This window comes from Cavia porcellus, unplaced genomic scaffold (genome assembly GCF_034190915.1).
Source record: "Cavia porcellus strain 051 isolate PalLab524CR breed Dunkin Hartley unplaced genomic scaffold, mCavPor4.1 scaffold_22, whole genome shotgun sequence".
NCBI lineage: Eukaryota > Metazoa > Chordata > Mammalia > Rodentia > Caviidae > Cavia > Cavia porcellus.
In genome coordinates this window covers 52,668,242-52,687,251 of record NW_026947505.1, presented here as the reverse complement: position 1 = coordinate 52,687,251, position 19,010 = coordinate 52,668,242, and the positions used below count along the sequence as shown (strand labels likewise).

Genomic DNA, 19,010 nt, shown 5'->3' with positions numbered 1-19,010 from the left:
TACTTAGCTAATTAAATGTGATACTCTTAGAACTATGTTTATAGGAAAGTGTCAACTTTCAGGATGTTTTGTGTAAGTCTAGATAAAATTACGTAGAAAATGACCATGTCTTTCTCTGTATAAACTGACCTTGTGATCACTGCTGCCTGGAGCTCAGAACAAAAGTGATCTGAAGATTGAAACAAGATAAGATCAAATTGATGTCATGGTAATTACAGCAAGTACCATTCAATCACTGAGCGAAATTTACTGTTGATCCCTGGACTTAGAAGTAGGTGGGAACATGCAGTTTTTATTACTCTGCTGGTATAAAAGACAGATGAGGACTTTATTATCTGCAGTTCCTGAGAAATCACAAGAGAAAATTAAATTCCTTTTCAGATCTACAACTGACTGCCCTGAACATATTGTGAGACAGGTAATTTGAAGAAGGTAATTTAAATGAAATAATTTTGAGGGGGTTTAATTGAGGAGTATTTAAGAATATAGAGGAACTTTCAGAGTTGATGCTTAAAGCTTAGTGAGAAGAAAATTAGACAGGCATTTACTCATTCTTTTTTTATCACTCATGACTAAATTGGGAGGAAGTCTCAAAATTGTGGTCTGATCTAACAAAAGCCAGAAATCAAATGTCTCCTGCTGATATACTGGAGACTTGTCAATATCTACAAATCTTGTTCAAAAAGGATGTCATTTGAAAGGCATTATTTTGAGCGGCTTCTAGCAGCTAGGCGAGAGCAAGTGGACATAAGTTGCTGGTATTGTTTTATTGTTAGTTTTTAAATGATACATAACTGTATTTTCAAGTTCACAGGCAATAAAGCAGTTCACTTGTTCAACAGAATAACAATAGCTTCTGATTAGATTTTTTTCTTTTTGTGGGTACCAGAGATCAAACTCACAACCTCACACTTGCCAGGCAGGTTAAATCCCAGATTCTAAATACAATTTGAGGAAATGGGGCTGGGATTTAGCTCAGTGGCATAAGCGCCTGCCTGGCAAGTACCAGGGTGTGAGTTCGTTCCCGGTACCACAAAAAACAGAACAAAACCAAACAACAACAGCAAGAAAAACAATCTGAGTAAACATGCTTATGTGGGCTTGAATAGTAACACTGGAATTTCTTGAATATTATTTCCACTTTCTTTTTTCATAAGATAGTATAGAAATACAATTATTAGTATTTCTTCAAATATTATTGCTGACCTTGTAGTAATAAATTACATGCCCAAGTCAAATTGGGTGTTTTCAGTGGGTTTCTAGAAATCTTTTTCTATCTTTATAGCTGGTCCTCCCTAACTGCTGTTTCTATAGCCAAGAATTTACTATTTGCTTTGGGGAAAAAATCATGCATGTATAAACTTTTTTTTCTTGTATCTCCCTAGTTATAGTATGACAAACATGTATATAGTATTTACAATGTGCTAAGATTTAAAAGTAATATAAAGATGATTTACAGTGTTGTCACTATGTGCGTAGGTTATGTAAAGGGACTAACTTGAGCATCCAGAGCTTTTGGTATATTGTGGGTGGCAGGAAGGAGGGAGGGGTCCCTTCCCATATAGTGAAAATGAATGAAGTTATATTTGCATTAGCTCTAGTTGAAGTGATGCCTGGTTGAGAAATTGAGTTTAGAAAAAAAAATCAGTGTTCTTTTGTCCTTCATAATAAGTGCTGAAAAACGGGATTTAGGCACATGTGAAGCACTGTGGGCCTGATGCAATTTGGTTTCCTGAGTCTGTAGAAGCCCCATTTCTTCTCTTTAGGAATTTTTGTTTCCAAAGTTGCAAATTTTCCAACTTTCTCTCCCCCACTCATAAGTAAAATATTTTAGGCTGAAAGGGAAGTCTTTTCAAGTTACTGAAGACATCTTTTAAATAATTACTTGATAACATCAATTCAATTTTATGTCCCAAGCTTCAACTTTTATATGGATTGTGAATCCTAGAGTAATGTGCCATCAATTTGGGATTCTTGAAATTGTGAGTTTGGCATATGACATTATAGCATCACCACTGTAATGTCATGCAAAGTATTTCAACAACTCCTTGATTCATCAGACTCACAGAGAACACTGTAGAAATGTTTCAGCATATTTAATACTTTGAAGCTTAAGAGAGGTGGTACCTGGGTGGAGTAGGAGTAGAATCAAGGGCAATATAGGAATTCAATTATAGAAAAACAACTATAACAGCATGATACACATGTGAATCAGTCATAAAGCAAGATACTGATTTACTTCTAGCCACAGAGACAACACAAGTGGAAGGATGCAGACTTAGAATTACACTGCTTTCTAAGTGACTGGAAAATCTTTTAAATTCTCTGGCATGTAGTTTTCTACCTGAAATAGATGCTGTATAATACCTTCCTCACAGCTGTGTTAGGAGAATCAAACAAGTGAACAAATGTGAAATCCGTAGATTTTGTTCCCTTTCCTTTCTCCCACCAAACAGTAGTCTTCTTAACTTACCAGTTATTAAATGCCTGAGCCAACCCTCTTTATCCAAATGTGCGTTTTCAAAGACAGTTCTGGAGAACTGAGGTCAAATGATATCTAAGAGAATCACAAGGGCAAATTATACTTACGCTGGCACATAAAAGGTGTTAGTATCTTGTTTAGAAAAGACTGGGTGACGATGTGGCTCAGGGCCTAGCAGTCCGTGTGTGTGTGTGTGTGTGTGTGTGTGTGTGTGTGTGTGTGTGTGAGAGAGAGACAGACAGAGAGAGAGAGAGAGAGAGAGAGAGAGAGAGAGAGAGAGAGAGAGAATGTACACAGGAAGGGAAGGCAGTATGTGAAGTGCAGCTCAGAGCTTGGAATCTGGATTGTGGAGAGACATTTAACAATCTCGGATCTGCAATAACTAGTGCACTGCCTTATCTACTTCACTTGTAGAATTTCTTTATCTGTAAAAAAGAAAATAAAGGGCTGGGGATTTAGCTCAGCAGCCTAAGTGCCTGCCTTGCAAGTGTGCAGTCGTGAGTTCAATCCCCGGTACCGATTAAAAAAAAAAAAGAAAAGAAAACAACACAATCTTAATTCATGTGTGCATTCAACATGCCCCAAAGGAAGTTTTGCACAAAAAGTGATCAATTAGTTGTATGTTTATTTTAAAAATGTGACATGTAATTGTTACTACATCCAGTACTGCAGATGCCATGTAGAACCCTAACTCAAATTTATTATGCTTTATTACATTCCCTAACATATTAATTGAATGTATGTTATATAAATACTCTATCACCTCTGCCCTCCCTAATCCAGGGGAAAAGCACTAGGAAAAAGTAAAGAGGCAGGAATGAGGATCACTTTAATTTTTGATTTGAGACATTTTTATTGTAAGAGACAATAGCTATTCCAGTTATTTCTTGCTGTGGTGCATCAGACTACCTGAAACCTGAGTGGGTACACAACAAATTATTATTATCTGTAAAAGTCCTTTGGAAGACTGGGCTCAGCTGAGCAGTTTTTAATTTGGATTTCTTAGGCAGGGCAGTTAGTGGCTGAGGGTGAAGTTTTTTGACAGCTCAATAGGGGTAGGTTCTTCATTCCCATGTCTAATTCCTCATCACTCCCTGGCCTCTCTTCTTCTCCATGAGGCATTTCATCCTCCAGTGTCTCTCCATGTGGCTTCAATATATTATTTCACAGTAGTCCTAGAATGGAGGCATTTCTTACACACTGGCTGGTTTCTAGGAGACAGGACGCAGGAGCTGCCAGGGCGGCTAAGAGATACACCCACAACTTGCCTAGTGTAATTTCTGCTGTGTTCTGTTGGTATAGGCAGACACAGGGCCTGATTGGATCAAATAAGGGGCAAAGATAAACGTATTAATTTTTGATGTAAGAGTGGCAAGGTCACACTGCTGAGAATATTTTGTGACCCTTTTCAGAAAATGCAACCTGCAGTGAAAACTTCAGGGAAATAAACAAAGACTTTCCTTTGGAGCTCCTCTACTATTTTTAATCACAGGAAACTATTCTTATTAAATAAAGTGACAGAGTTGATTATCAATAACCTAGTTCTGTTTCTTATTGAAAACTTCAGGTAAATTATGTATGTTTTTATGATTTAGTGTCTTTTTTCCTGGGGATTGAATCTGGAGCCTTATAGTATGCTAGACAGATGCCGTACTACAAAGCCACATCGCCCGTTTCAGATGCCATAGTATTTTCAATTGCAAAGGATACTTGCTGTTTCAAAATAGCCCAAATAAATGCAAAAAATATAATGCATACATTTAATAAGCTACAAGACAGATTCTGGTACTCCCATAATGCCATGCCTGATAGTACTTTTCTGTTTTACTTTACAGATAGAAAGATTGATGGTGTCTATGCTTTATGCCTAATAGTATATATTATCACAATAAATTTCACTGACTTTTAAAGCTTGAATATTTTAAAGCAACAAGCATTAGAATTTCTCCTCTAGAAGAATATTTTATGGTACCTAGAGTTTGTCCTATCAAAGTTTCTAATTTTTTTCAATATAAACTTAGTATGCAGAAAAATGTTGCAGACGTGCCAGAATAATGCTGATGTGCTAGAAAACCAAACAGGTAATGGAAAAGACAAGATTTTAATTACATAGTTGCATTAACATTGTAGAGTGTTAAAGTAACAATTAAAATAGTGTGTGTACATCTTGTAAGTCCTTTAAATTTTGTCAATCAAAAAAGAAAATGTTTCAAAGTATGACTGTTAGAAGGGCATAAATGAATTGAAATAATTTTTTATAATTCTATAAATCCTTCAGTTTCCTTCTGAATACTACTTATTCTTTCTTTTCAAAGTAAATATTTTAAAGGCCATCTTTTGTTTTATTTTTTTTATAGAAATCTCTAGTTTTGTAGGCCTTAGCAGCTATGTGTGTATTTCTTATATATGAGATCCTACTCCCTTTAAAATTATTTCCTCTTCCTCTTCCTCTTCCTACCAGGGATTGAACTCATGACCTTGCACTTACCCAGCAGGAGCTTATACCACTGAGTGTAATCCCTGGCAAAATTATCTCCTCTTGAAAAAAAGTTGTCTCACTTAAAATTTTGTGAACAGAAAACACTGTTATGTGATTAATAAGTAGAAATTTGTTTGGAATACTTCAGCTAGTACCAAAATGTGTGATTTCACTTGGTTTTGCTTTCCTTTGGATGCTGGAACACTTTGAGAATATTCTATGTACAACTGTATTTGCTGGGGAACTTACCAAAACTAGTGAGTGTGTAATACTCTTCAATCGATGTCAACAAGATGTGCCATGTTTACTACTATTGTGTTTCTTTTCCTATCAAGTATATATTCATCATTTTCATTGGTTTTTATCTGTCAATTTTCTTGTCCCCAGCTTACCTGTCTCATTGTCTCCAAATACTTTTTAAATGAGATTCATTTCAATTCCTAACTATTTGTCTTTGTATTATGTTCTTTATTGTGCTCTAGGCTCCTCAGATGGCAACAAACTTCATATTTGCATCATCCATATTTGGCACAGTACTTGGCATATAGTAGGCTTCATTCAAAGTCTTTAGTTTTTGCAAGTATTTGATTTGAATCTTTAAATTTTGTACATTGTAGCCATTGAATTTTTGTCAAATTCCCTAAACACGCATCCTTTTATAAGATAGATGTTATCTACATTAACGAATGGATGAAGCAGATTCTGTGGTTTCTCAGCCATTGTTTGTCACCACCTTTGGAGAAAACAAAAAAATTTGTTAATAACTCAAGATCATTAGTGTCTAAGCAACATCTGAGCTTCTATTTGGAAGAACAGGGGAATTAGAAGATTACTGGGTTGGGGAAGTGGACATGGGATCATGAAAGACATAGCTGACTTGGAGTTTTAGAACATGTAAGATAGTATCCATCTGTGGAATGAGGGCACATGAAGAAAGAACACTAGTGTCCAGGCTCGCTCCAAGGTGGGTTTCCTGATCACTGGAGCTCAGGTCTTTAGAGTTACCCACTTGGAGACAGAAGTGGTCACTTAAGAGGAGGTGGAGGTGAGTCTGTAGATGGTCAGGGGCCTGCTCTGTGGAATATGGTAGGATGGAAACAGAATATTTCACTTCTTGAGACTTTGTACCTTAAAGGTTTCATTAAGCCGAACCATTTTTATCTTCTCTGGACCAGGCAGAATGCAAATTAATTTGAAGCTCTATTCCCTGTTTAATAAACTAATATTGAATATCTTTCTCACACCACCCAAAGTGCTGGAATTTAAGACTTTTATTTCAAGGGGCTCCTTAGTTACCAACAACTAAAGGCAATGTATTTTGTCTCTATGAGGTGACACCTGGGTTAACCTCCTAGAAGTCAGTTAGATTTAATCTGTTTGGTTAACATAGAATTATGTCTCCAATCCTAGCCAGTCATCTCAAAAATGTGCTATGAGTCACTTGGGCTTCCCGAGGTGGAGAGTGCAAATGAGTCACTCCAGCTATTACCATCACTAGAAAACCACAAACCCCTCATTCTATGGTAATTCAGAGCAGTGGCAACGTCTTTGTAAGTGAAGGGCAGGATGTCATATTATTTCAAGCATTTGTAACTTGCCTGAAACCATATTTAATATATATGGGGTTGTATACAGATATACATGATACTTGGAGTGCTTACATGTAAGGATATGTATATAGACATACATCTTATTGGTAGAGTGTTAACATATTTTATTTAATCACTTAATGCATTTGTCTTATATTACCACAAAAAACAAAATTATGCAAACCTTAGCTAATAATGATAAATTATGGCAATTATATTCTTTTATTTTTTTCAAGAATGCTACATTTTTCTCACAGTCAAATTATTTCAAGAATATAAATTGTACACATACATAGTTTGATAGAAAGTAAGAGAAACCCAATTTGGACTTTGATTGTATTAATGTTTTATTCAGAGTTCATATGACTTACAAAATGGTTCTGCGTATATCATATTTAAAACTTACAGATTCACATACAGTTCTGTACTGCTACAAATTACACATCTAAGGTAGAATACATTGTTTCTGAAGAATTTATCTGAAAATATTCTGTTTTATTGAACATTTATTCTAGCTGTCACTCAAGGGTTATCTTGTTCTTTATTATAAATGACAGCTCTATGTCTGCAATTTTTAACTGATATTCTTACTGTCCTGAAGCCTCAGCTGAACATAGTTGTACTGAACATCTATGTTGTGCCTTATGCTAGGGTTGGTTGGAGATTAAGTGGGTAGAGTCTTTATATTTAAGAAGCTCTCCCATGTACCTAATTGGCTGCATCATGGGATACCACTTAAGAATTTAGGCTAAGTGATGGGTGAAGGCAGTGGAGAGAGTTATATATTCTGGCTTTGGGAATGAGTAAAACTTGTGCAGTGAAACTGGCAGTTGGGCACTTCTTAGAGACCTTTGAAGAGGGAAGTCTAAGAAAGCAGAGAAAGGACTTATAGGTCAAGTTGGAAAAACACACATTTTTCTTGAAGTCACCTTATTTTGACATAGTGGGTGGCAGGAGACATTGAAGATCAGTCTGGGTTGGATGGATAGGGCCTATAAAATGGTAAGTTATTCTCTTGAAATACTAAAGGAGATAAATCTATAAATCTAATTTTAGATTTGGCATATTATCATAAAATAGCAGAAATTACAGCTGAATGTATTTTTCTTGCCTCAATTGATAATTATTCTTTCCAAATTCTAAAATAGGAAAAAATGAAGGTAATTAGGATGGCAGCTCAGCAGTAGAGTGTTTGTCTAGCATATGAGAGGCCCTCGGTTTGATCCCTAGTACAGGGGGAACGAAACATTAAAAACATTTAGAACTTGAGAGTTTATCCTTTTCTTCTTGGTTAATGCTTTTTCAGAATAAAGACTAAGAAAGTCACGAAGTGCTTTCTAATATTGTAGGCTCCAGCAATAGTGATTTTGGTTCCATTTTTTCAATCTTTTTTTTAACTTATCATAACACAAACTAAAATTTGCACTGATCTTAAATTTTCACATTTTACAATCTTGTTATAATTTTTTCTCTCTGAGTTAATTCTGATATAACTATTCACTGCATAATGGCTGAATTTTTATGTGAGATACAAATTCAAAGCACAAAAGTGATACTATCTTAAGAAAGAAACCAATTTAATTCTGAAATTTCCCTTATGGCTTTGTCAACCACTTAGGGTAGTAGTTCTCCAGCTTTTTAATCTCAGAATGCACTTATACTTTTAAAAATAATTGAACGCCAAAGAGCTTTTGTTTATGGGACTATCTCTATTAATATTGAGTGGTTTAGAATCATGTTAGAAAAAGTTTAAAAAATATTTATTCATTAAAAACTAACAGTAGGGGGTTGGGGATTTAGCTCAGTGGCATAAGCGCCTGCCTTGCAAGCAGGCAGTCGTGAGTTCGATCCCTGGTACCGATAAAAACGAAAAAGACAAAAAAACAAAACAAAACAAAACAAAAAAACTAACAGTAAACTCATCCTATGAATAAAAATAGCACACATTTATTTTAAGATGACAATATCCACAATGAAAGATATTGGTGAGAGAAGGATCTCTTTAATGTCTGGCCTAATAGAACACAGCTAGGTTTTACGTGCTTATTTATTCAGCTGACCATTGTATCATGTGTCATAGTTTATCTGAACATTCAAATGAGGAATAAAGAACAAAAAAGTAGATGCCTTTTTGACTTATTATTATAAAAACTATTTTGACTTCCCAGATGCATTAAAAGTGTTTGAGGTCTCCAGAGCACACTTTAATGTTTATTTACTTTCAGACATGAAGATAAAACACACATTTACTTATAAACATGTATGTCAGGCAGAAGTAATGACATATCTATGCTTTTATTTATATACTTGCATAGTCTGTACAGTATTTCTATTTATAAAATGTTGGTCCTGTCTGAAAAATTATTCATTAGAAGTGTTACAGGTTGATATAAATATCTAGCAAAAATGTGGTATCATTATCTCAGTTTACATGAAAATAACATTTTGATTTACATTCATTCAATTTTAAATTTCATTCTGAATAGTCTTTAAAAAACCTTTTATTTTAAATAGTTACCAATTTAGAGGAAATTTCAAAAATATACAGAGAAGTTCTTTATGGCCTTCAATTAATTTTTCCCAGTGATAATTATCTTGCATAAATAGTACAGTATGAAAAGTAGGAATCTGATATTGTCAAACCCACAAGTGATTGTTCAGATTTCACTAGTATTATATGTTTAATTCTCTGCAATTTTATTCCACATACACCAGTGCCACTAGTATCACAATCAAGATAGAGAACTGCAGTCAGGCAGGTTAGTGAACCTTTGATTCCAGATACCTGGGAAGCTGAAGCTGAAGGACTGTGGACTTGTAGCTATTCTGGGAAATAAAAGTTAATAAAAAAAAGAAATTGTGTGTTTTTTTAAAAAAAATGAATTACGGTATAAGATACACTGTCATTAATCATCCTCAAAATATCCTCCTTGCTTGTAGTCTGGAGATACACACACACACACACACACACACACACACACACACACACACACATATATATATATATAAATATACCCAAGACCTCATGTTTGCCAGGCAAATACTGTGCCATGGAGTATATTCCCAACTACTCACTTTACTTACAACACAACTACTCCATCATTCTTGAGAAATGTGCATTGTTTTACCTTTTTGTAAATCTCTTTAATGTTTGGCATAGTAGAACAATGCTAGGTCTCATATACTTCCTCATTCAATCTATTGCTATGCAGCATGTCATGGAGCCGCTATGAACATTTTCTGAAGCAGTTTGACAAGTCCCCTTTTGAGAGTATCTTTATGAAGTGTGATGAAAAATATAGTGAACACTACTTTCAAGTGCCATCCAATGGATTTGAAAATACTAAGGTGTGTTGTCTTGTACTTTATTCAGGGATCTGACACTCTATGATTTCTGATTCTTCCCCAGAGTCAAAATGGCAATAGAAAGCAAATGATTTGAGTAGATTCAGATCACTGAGGCAGCTATCACAGTACCACTAAAGATATAAGGACAATCATATAATGTGCAGCTTTCACTCAGCACAATGCCCTTGAGCTCCAGGAAAGTTGCTTTGTTCTTTTTTTGATGCTACCTAGTGTTTCACGGTACAGATGGGCCATCATTCGTGTAACTACTCACTTGTTAATCGGCATTTGCATTGCTTCTAGTTTTAGGCTACTATAAATAAAGTTTCTATGAATATTCATATACAAGTTTTGTGTGAAGATAGTTTTCATTTCTCTGAAATAAATGCCTAAGAGTACAAGTGCTGAGTCATAAGTGCACATTTTGTTTTATAAGAAACAGCTAAATTATTTTTCAGAGCGGCTGTACTATTTTACATTTCCAACAGTGTCTACGTTATTTTGTTTATTTGTATCCATACTAACATTTGTTTTTTTTTAAAGCCATCTTGATAATTATAGTTTTATTTTGCATTTCCTTAATGACTGAGTACTTTTTATGGGTTTATTTTCCATCTATCTATCCTCTTCAACACAACACTCATTTTATAATTAAATTTTTTTGTGTTTTGAGAGGTCTATTTATAGTCTATATTCTAATCCTTTGTTAAATATAGGGTTGATAAATACTTTTTCATGTCTTTATATTCTATTTTTATTCTTTTAACAGAGGGCTAAGCCATAATTTAGATAAGATATAATCTGTCAATTTTTTCCTTACCGTGGTAGTTACTTTTCTCATTGCTGAGGCAAATAACTGATGCCAAAAATTAGGGTAGGAGAAGTTTACTTAACTCACAGTTTGTAGAGGTTTCAGTCAATAATCAGCAGGCTCCAAAGCAGGGTGGTGTGTCAGAGGGGCAAGTCAATGGCAGCAGAAGACAGCAAAAGCAACAAGAACAAAAAGGGAGGAGCAAGCTTTCCTCACTTTTATATTGTATGCTTGCTGCTTGACCTAAGGAGTGTGTAGCACTTACACCTCCAATTCCAGCACTAGACAATCAACCAATCACAAACTCTAGATTCATCTGACTTCCATAAAGCCCCCCACCCATGACTGCATGAGGCTTTTGGGGGACATCCAGGCACAAACTATAACACTTATGAATGATGTTTTTGGTATTGTGTCTAAAAACTTCACTGAGGTCCCTAAATTTTTTTCTCATTTTTTCCCTAAAAATTTATAGTTTCATATTCTTATTTTTATTTTTGTGATAGTAGGGATTGAATCCAGGGATGTGTTCATGCTACACAAGTGGTGTACCACTGAGCTACATTCCCAGTATGTTTTAAATTTGCTTTTGAGATAGAGTCTTGCTAATTTGCCAAGGCTGGCCTTAAATGTGTGACCCTCTTGGCTCTGCCACCTAAGTGGCTGGCATTATAGACTTTTGCCACTGTGGCCATCATTTTACATTTCACATTGAGGTTCATATTCCATTTGGAAATAGTTTTCATATAAGTTATGACGTTTTAAAAAAGATGTGGTTTATTTTAGAATTTCTTCTTTTGCTCACAAATATCTAATTGCTTTGACAGCAATTGTGAATAGTTGCTTTGTTTGTCAAAAATCAACTGGTTATGTGTGTGTGTGTGCATATGTGTGGTCTATTTATTAGTTCTGTTCTGCCCTATTAGTCTATGTATGTGTCTCTGTGTCAAAATCTTACTATTTTGATTACTGAAGCTATATAATGTCTCCCTTACCCCACCCCATGCTGGGGATTGAATTCAGGACTTTGTGTATGCTGGGCAAGTGCTCTACCACTGAGCCAACTCCTTTAAGTCCTAATACTGAAAATAATGACTTCTCTCATTTTGTTCTAAAAATTGTTTCAGCTATTCTATGTCTTTTCAGTGTTATTATTATCATATAATATTAGTGTCTATAGAAACTTTACTGGATTTTTAGGAATTTTGTTTAATACATAGGTTAATTTGGAAAGAATTGCTATCTTTACTAAGTTAAGTCTTTTAATCCATGAATATGATATGTTTCTCCATTTATGTATTTAGGTCTTCTTTACTTCATTAGCATTTTATATTTTTCATCCTACAAGTCTTGACATATGTTGTTAAGATTTCTAACTATTTTATTTTCTTTCGGTGCGCTGTAAAGAGTATTGTTTTTGATTTGGCTCCACAATATTTAGTATATAGAAATGCAACTGAGTTTTACGTATTGAACTTATGTCATGTGATTATGGTGAACTCATTATCTAGTTCCAGGAACACTTTTTTGGTAGCTTTCTTGGAATTTTGTCTTTCTTTTTCCAAAAAAGATGAGAGTGTCATCTACAAATTGGAATAGTTTGATTTATCCCTTTTTATCTGTGTGCTGTAAATTTATTTTTCTTGTCATATTATGCTGCCCCACATTTCCCACATCATGATGTTGAATAATAAATGTTAAGCAAGGGTGGATACCTTTAGTATGTCAATCTTAGGGCAAAGCATTCAGGTTTTTTAAAAAACAGTAGTTTAAGATATTCTGTTTGGTCTAAATTTTGTTTGGTGCTGTTTATTGAGTTGAGAAATCCTCCTTGATTCCTATGTGCAGAAAATTTAAATTTTTTTTGTCTTTTTCACTTTTATTGGTACCTGCGATCAAACTCACGACCGCCTGCTTACAAGGCAGGTTGCTTATGCCGCTGAGCTAAATCCCCAGCCCCGAAAATTTAAACTTTTATCACAAAGAAAATAAGATATTGTCAATTTTTTTTCTGGGTCAATTCACATATATTTTTCTTCTTTACCCTATTGAGGGAATAGATTACATTTTCAAATATTGAGCCAGTCTTGCATACTATGACTTATTCCTAGCTAGTCACATGTGTCTAATTTCACTTTGCTATTATTTTGTGTGGGATATTTGCATCTAGTTCCACGAGAGGTATTGGTCTGCTATTTTCTTTTTTCTATTTCTGCCTGGTTTTGGTGTTGGTAATCCTGGCTCCATAAAATGAGTTGGGAAAATGGTTCCTGCTTCTGTTTTCTAAGAGTTGCTATAAAATTGATATTAATTTCTGTTTAAGTGTCCCAAATTGTCTTTTAATAGGTAAATGACTCTGTCTTTCCTATCTCTCCTCATTTGAACATGAGTAATCCATAATACTTTCACTTTAAAATAGGGACAAAAGTTGCCCATTTGATCTTGCATAAGGTTTTTCCTGCGACATGTGGGGCTAAAGTCCCAATTTCCTTTCACTCCATTCTTAGAAGCAGTCAGTTGAATGCTTGGATATGGTCAACCACACAGCTGATCTAACACAGCTTGATCTTACGGACTCACAATGTTTAGGTAAAGCTGTAACTAGAGGTCTAAACAAAGGAGTGTTAAGTGTACTAGATAAAAGCCTAAATGGAAAATGTGGAGCAATACTCTATTGCCTGCCCTTGGTACATTGCTGGCTTAGCATTTATTCATTGATAGACTTAGAGAACAAAAGGCAGGAGGGTGTAGTTCTTTCTTCCTGTTCTCCATCCTGATAATGTATGAATGGGAAGGATATACATATATATTCTTCAATTCCTAAATATTATTTAATTTAAATTCTATGTTTTTACAAACAAGACACTTAATAGGAAGGTACATTTAAAAAAAGATAATTTTTGTTATTATCAAGACCAATTCTAATTGTTTATGGGGAAACAGGAAGATTCCATTCCTTACGTCTTTCTTGAAGAGAACTTATTTTCTATCTACAAGGCTTTAGAATGTGTTGGGAGCTGAAAACAGAAGGGTCAAATGACTACTATTGGCACTAATATTAAAACTGCCAGTTGCTGTTATAACAGGTGAGTCAATATTAGATTATTATTGCTGCTTTTACGTTTTACCATGTCTTTTTTGCAGGAGCGCCATGGATTACTACAGAAAATATACAGCTGCCATTCTGGCCATCTTGTGTGTATGTCTGCATGATCTCCAATCTTTTCCTGACAGAGAGTATACAATGCAGGGTATGTGACCAATCTGGGTTTCAAGTAATATGGAAAGTACTCATTGCTAGGTATATATCAGTAATGTCATTAATTACATTTCTGTCTCCTTTTCTAATGTGGTAAATCTTCACTGCTGCATAGATATCTAGGCCCTTATAGATTGTGAATATGAAATTAAATTAAGTTTATAAGACTTACAGTGAAAATAGTATCTTAAAAATCAATTTAAATAGCGTGCATATTTTCATCTACAATAGCTTCTTTATTATTCTTTACCTGAGTTTTATAAGAAGAAAACTATTTGGTTAGCTCAGTTCCTCACCTCTATTTCTTCAAGAGATCTTGAAATTTTAACATTGCCTTTGTAGACATATTTTCACATCAGTGAATGTGTGAGAAAAACAAAATAAATTTTATGTAGTAAACTTGTTTTGCTGCATTCTTTGAAAAATCTCATATAATGGCTAATATAATTCCATTATTCTTGAAACTGTGAGCTACTATTGGTTATAGGTTTTCTTTAGACAAATGGTGATATTTTAATCCCATGTTCCAAGGGCGGATGTGTGGTGTAATATCAGACTCTATATTCACCAAACTTTCTTAATTCTGACAGTTTTCTCTGTCAATATTTGAAATTGCTCACTAAATCTGTTGGAAGACAAATTAGGTAAAAATCTTGAAGACATAGGAAGAGGTAGAGAATTCATGAACAGGAATCAAACCGCATGGGAAATACTTCCCAGAATCAATTACTGGGATCATGTCTTATTAAAAAGTTTCTGCATGTCAAAAGAAATCTCCAGCATAGTGAAAAGAAAACCCACAAACTGGGGGAAAATCTTAGTCAACTGTCCCTCAGACAAAGGACTTCTGTCTAAAACGTGTAAAGAATTAAAAAAAAATCAGACCCCTGAAAATCAAAGACCCAATCCAAAAATGGGCACCTGAGATGAATACACAATTCTCAGATGAAGAAATACAAATGGCAAACAAATACATGACAAAATGTTCATCATCATTAGTCATTAGAGAAATGCAAATTAAAACAACACTGAGATTCCATCTCACTCCAGAAAGAATAGCCAGAATCAAGAAAACTGCCAACAACAAATGCTGGAGAGGCTGTGGGGAAAAAGGAACTCTCTTGCACTGCTGCTGGGAGTATAGACTGGTGCAACCATTATGGAGGTCAGTCTGGAGATTCCTCAAAAAGCTGGGATTGGAAGTTCCATTTGACCCAGCTATTCCTCTTCTAGGCATATTCCCAGAAAAACTGAAAACATCATACCACAGTGATATATGTGCACCCATGTTTATAGCAGCACAATTTGTAATAGCCAGATCTTGCAAACCACTTAAATGTCTCTCAATTGAGGAATGGATAAAAAAGTTGGGGTATTTTTATACAACGGAGGACTTCTCAGCTATAAAGAATGATCACAATGAGATATTTATAAATAAATGGACACAACTTGAGACCATACTCATAAGTGAAATAAATCAAACTCACATGTATAAATACTTTATAGTCTCCCTAATATAAGAAATGGTAAGAGTATGTCAGATTTTATGGTAATCGTGATTCCCTGTTACTTTTCTCTGAAGCCTTATAGTGTTTTCATTCATTAGTTGAAATGATTTTATTCTGTTTTGTTTGATTTTATTATGTGTGATGGTATGAACATCTATTTTGAAGAAAACAAGATATTATGGCAGCCATTGCCGATTTCATATCATCTTGCTTTGAAGTCCTACCATGCTTTTGTTTTTCTGTTTCCATTGGTTCTATCATGTTGTATCTTACTGGATTTTAATGTGTGTGATAATATAAACACATTTTTTATGGAAAATCATATAATGTAGTAGCCATTGTTCGTTTTCTGTTATTTGGTTCTGAATGCCCTGTAATAGTTTCATTCTTTTGAATGGTTTTATACTATTTTGTTATGCTTGATACTATTGTATGTTGAAGGTATGCTCAACTATTTCAAAGTAAGAGTCATGGTAGCTACTGTTAATATCTGTTTGTCTTGTGGTGAAGTGCTGTGTTGCTTAAACTGTTCTGTTTTGATCTGCTTTGTTTAATCTCTTTAAAATAAAGTAAACAATTAAAAATGTTTGAAGTTTCTATGTGGATAAATAATAGCATATTCTGAAAAGGGGAATACTTTGCTGGGCAAAAGTCTTTCAGGTAAATATGACGTTTTCATCAGTCAAGTTTTATGTTTTTTCTAGGCATATTGTTAGCACTGGGATAGAGGATCCATGCTCAAAGAGAAAGAAACTATTTTAACTAAGATACCCATGCAAGTCTGAAAAATTTTTTTCACAGGAAGGTGACTGTACTAATGAGTATTCAATATGAAGAATAACGTTTGGCCAAAAAGATTGATTTATTCTTTATTTTAAATGGAAAAATATTTACCATCTCATACTAAAATATTCATGACTTCTTTTTGAATCACTTTTGAGTTTCTTCTTCTTTTTTTCTTAATTTGACAGGTTGCCCAGAATGTAAGCTAAAGGAAAATAAGTTGTTCTCCATGTTGGGTGACCCCATTTATCAGTGCGCAGGCTGCTGCTTCTCCCAGGCATATCCCACTCCAGCAAGGTCCAAGAAGACAATGTTGGTTCCAAAGAACATCACTTCAGAAGCCTCTTGCTGTGTGGCCAAAGCATTTACCAAGGTAAAAATATGAAAGGTGCCAGAAGCTTTCTAGGAGCCCATCAGAGAAAGGCTCATGGGGCAGAACAGACTAGTGGTCACTAGAGGCAAGGAAAGGTCAAGGGGATGGAGGACAGAAGGAGGCTGATTATTGAGAGCAAACACAGCTACATAGAAAGAATAAATTTTAGTGTTTCATAGCACAGTAAAGTGACAACAACTCACCACAAAATACAAAGAATTAGAGAACTAGAGAACTAGAAAAAGTGAGTCCAAAGTTTTCCAACACAAAGAAATACCTGTGAAGATGTAAGTGCTAGTACGTTGATTTGATTATTATGTATTGCATGCATGAACCCAACTGTCACACTGTATCCTATAAATATGTACAACTGTTATATGTCAATAAAAAGTAAAGTTTCAAAAAAGAGTCAGGGCACTGGGATGTAGTGCTGTGACAGATATTTGCCTAGCTCTGGTTTCATCCTTAGCACCACAAAATAAATATGTAACATCAATTGATAAGATTTTTAGGGACTGGGGAGGTGGCTTTGTGGCAGAGCACTTTCCTTTCATGCATAATGCTTCACTACCAACACCATTTTGAAAAAAAAGGAAGAAGAAAGAACTAAGAGTCAGTCAGGCTGGAATTATTCAGACTGAAGGGTTGGTTAGAAAAATATGAATCTAAACTTTTAGAGTGAGAGTATCACTGAGAAATAACAAATATACTAATGTAGCAATTATCTGTTTAGCTCAGCTGGCTATAATTTTATTTACCATTTTCCAATTTTGTCCTTTTCTCTCATTTTCCCTCCTTGCCCCTTAGGTCACAGTTAAGGGAAATGTCAGAGTGGAGAACCACACGGAATGCCACTGCAGCACTTGTTATTATCACAAATCTTAAACCTTTTGCAAAATGCATGATGATGATTACTGATTCCATGGGATGGAAATTCAAGTTGCTCAGTGTTTGTAGCCTCACAAATTAAAGCCCTCCTTTCCTTACCAGACCATTTTGATGTGCTTCAAGGATATACAGCAGCTTTATCCCTTTCTCCTTATCCTACAGTATAATCAACAGTCTAGCTCTTTTCATCCAGAATGAAATAGAGTGTTTAGTATGATCATAAAAACCTGGCTCCATGGAAAATAAAGCCTTTAAGCTATCATTCAATCACTGAATTATCACTATTTTTCTTAAAAGTAAAGCCAATTGATTGTTGTAGAATTTATGGAAGTGAGACTGGCCAGTGGGTGAGATGGGGCTGTGTGCACTTAGTGAACTGACTTTAGAGAATCTTATTCCCACCACATCTTCTAGAAACAAACTGCTTCTAATTTAGTCAGCTGGTCAGTTATGAGACAATCCACTGGAGTGGAAGAAACAAACACAAGAACTTCTATTTCAATTCATTTTTATGACGTCTTGTCAATTTCTGTTTTGATGGGTTTTACAATAACATAGTTGCAATATTATGGTGACACATGTATACAATTTTTAAATGAGTAATTATTTTCATATTAGGGACATTTGATCAGAAACACTTTACTGGTAAATGTATACAATCAATAAGTGAACGGATAAGATGTAAAGCACAGAGGTAGAGCGCACACCTAGCTTGTGCAAAAGCCTGGGTTTGGTCTCTGGCACTGAAAAAATACCTCCAAAACCAAACCAAACCAAAACAACAATGAATCAACCAATCGAAATGATAACCAACTAACCAACCAACCAACCAAACAAAAACTACTGACTTAAGAATTTTGTAAAGACAAAATCTTTCCTAGCCTGAAGTTCCTACTTGGCTTAAGTTGATCAAAATGAAGTGCATCCTGTTAGTCTCTGGCAGTCAGGCTGGGACCAAATGGAGGCTAAGAAAAGACTATCATTGTTGTCAACTAAATTGATGTATGTCACTAAAGTTCCAGAGACACTGGGTCATCTATCACATGTTCAGATCTGAGTGAGAATGCACAAATACTGAGAAAGATATCCTAAGCACTCACTGTATGCTAAGTGGAGTATCAAACACTTTCATTTAGCTACAGCACAATGTCTTCTGCAGGTTTCATGCTTCAAGCTCATATTTATGAAACATTAAGATTTAGAAGCAAAATGATTCTTCCTTGAATACAACAGTTTTATACCCATTAAATCATAGTTTAAAGCTACTCAGAAACTGTACCTCTTACAGGAGCCTGAAATTTTAAAACAAGTCTGCAATTTAAAGTTATCACACTAGTCACAGATAAAATTAAAAAAAAGTTCAGCCATCACCAATTTGTCAATATTCCATTTCTGAGTAACAAGCCAGTTCCTTAACAGCTTGGTAAACAGAGCAGATGTCAGGGTAAAAAGTTAAAGGAGATGTGCATACTTTTTAAGTAATATGGAAG

General features: G+C 34.8%; 1 protein-coding gene across 2 annotated transcripts; it reads left to right on the top strand.

Moving 5' to 3' along the window:
- Positions 1-312: 312 nt before the first annotated feature.
- On the top strand, positions 313-17,787 carry Cga (glycoprotein hormones, alpha polypeptide). 2 transcript variants are annotated; one of them, XM_063232863.1, is made up of 4 exons: positions 313-432; positions 13,854-13,960; positions 16,448-16,632; positions 17,440-17,787. In XM_063232863.1, exons 2-4 carry the CDS (start codon positions 13,861-13,863, stop codon positions 17,515-17,517), a joined length of 363 nt encoding a protein of 120 aa, XP_063088933.1. In that variant the 5' UTR covers positions 313-432; positions 13,854-13,860; the 3' UTR covers positions 17,518-17,787.
- Positions 17,788-19,010: the final 1,223 nt, after the last annotated feature.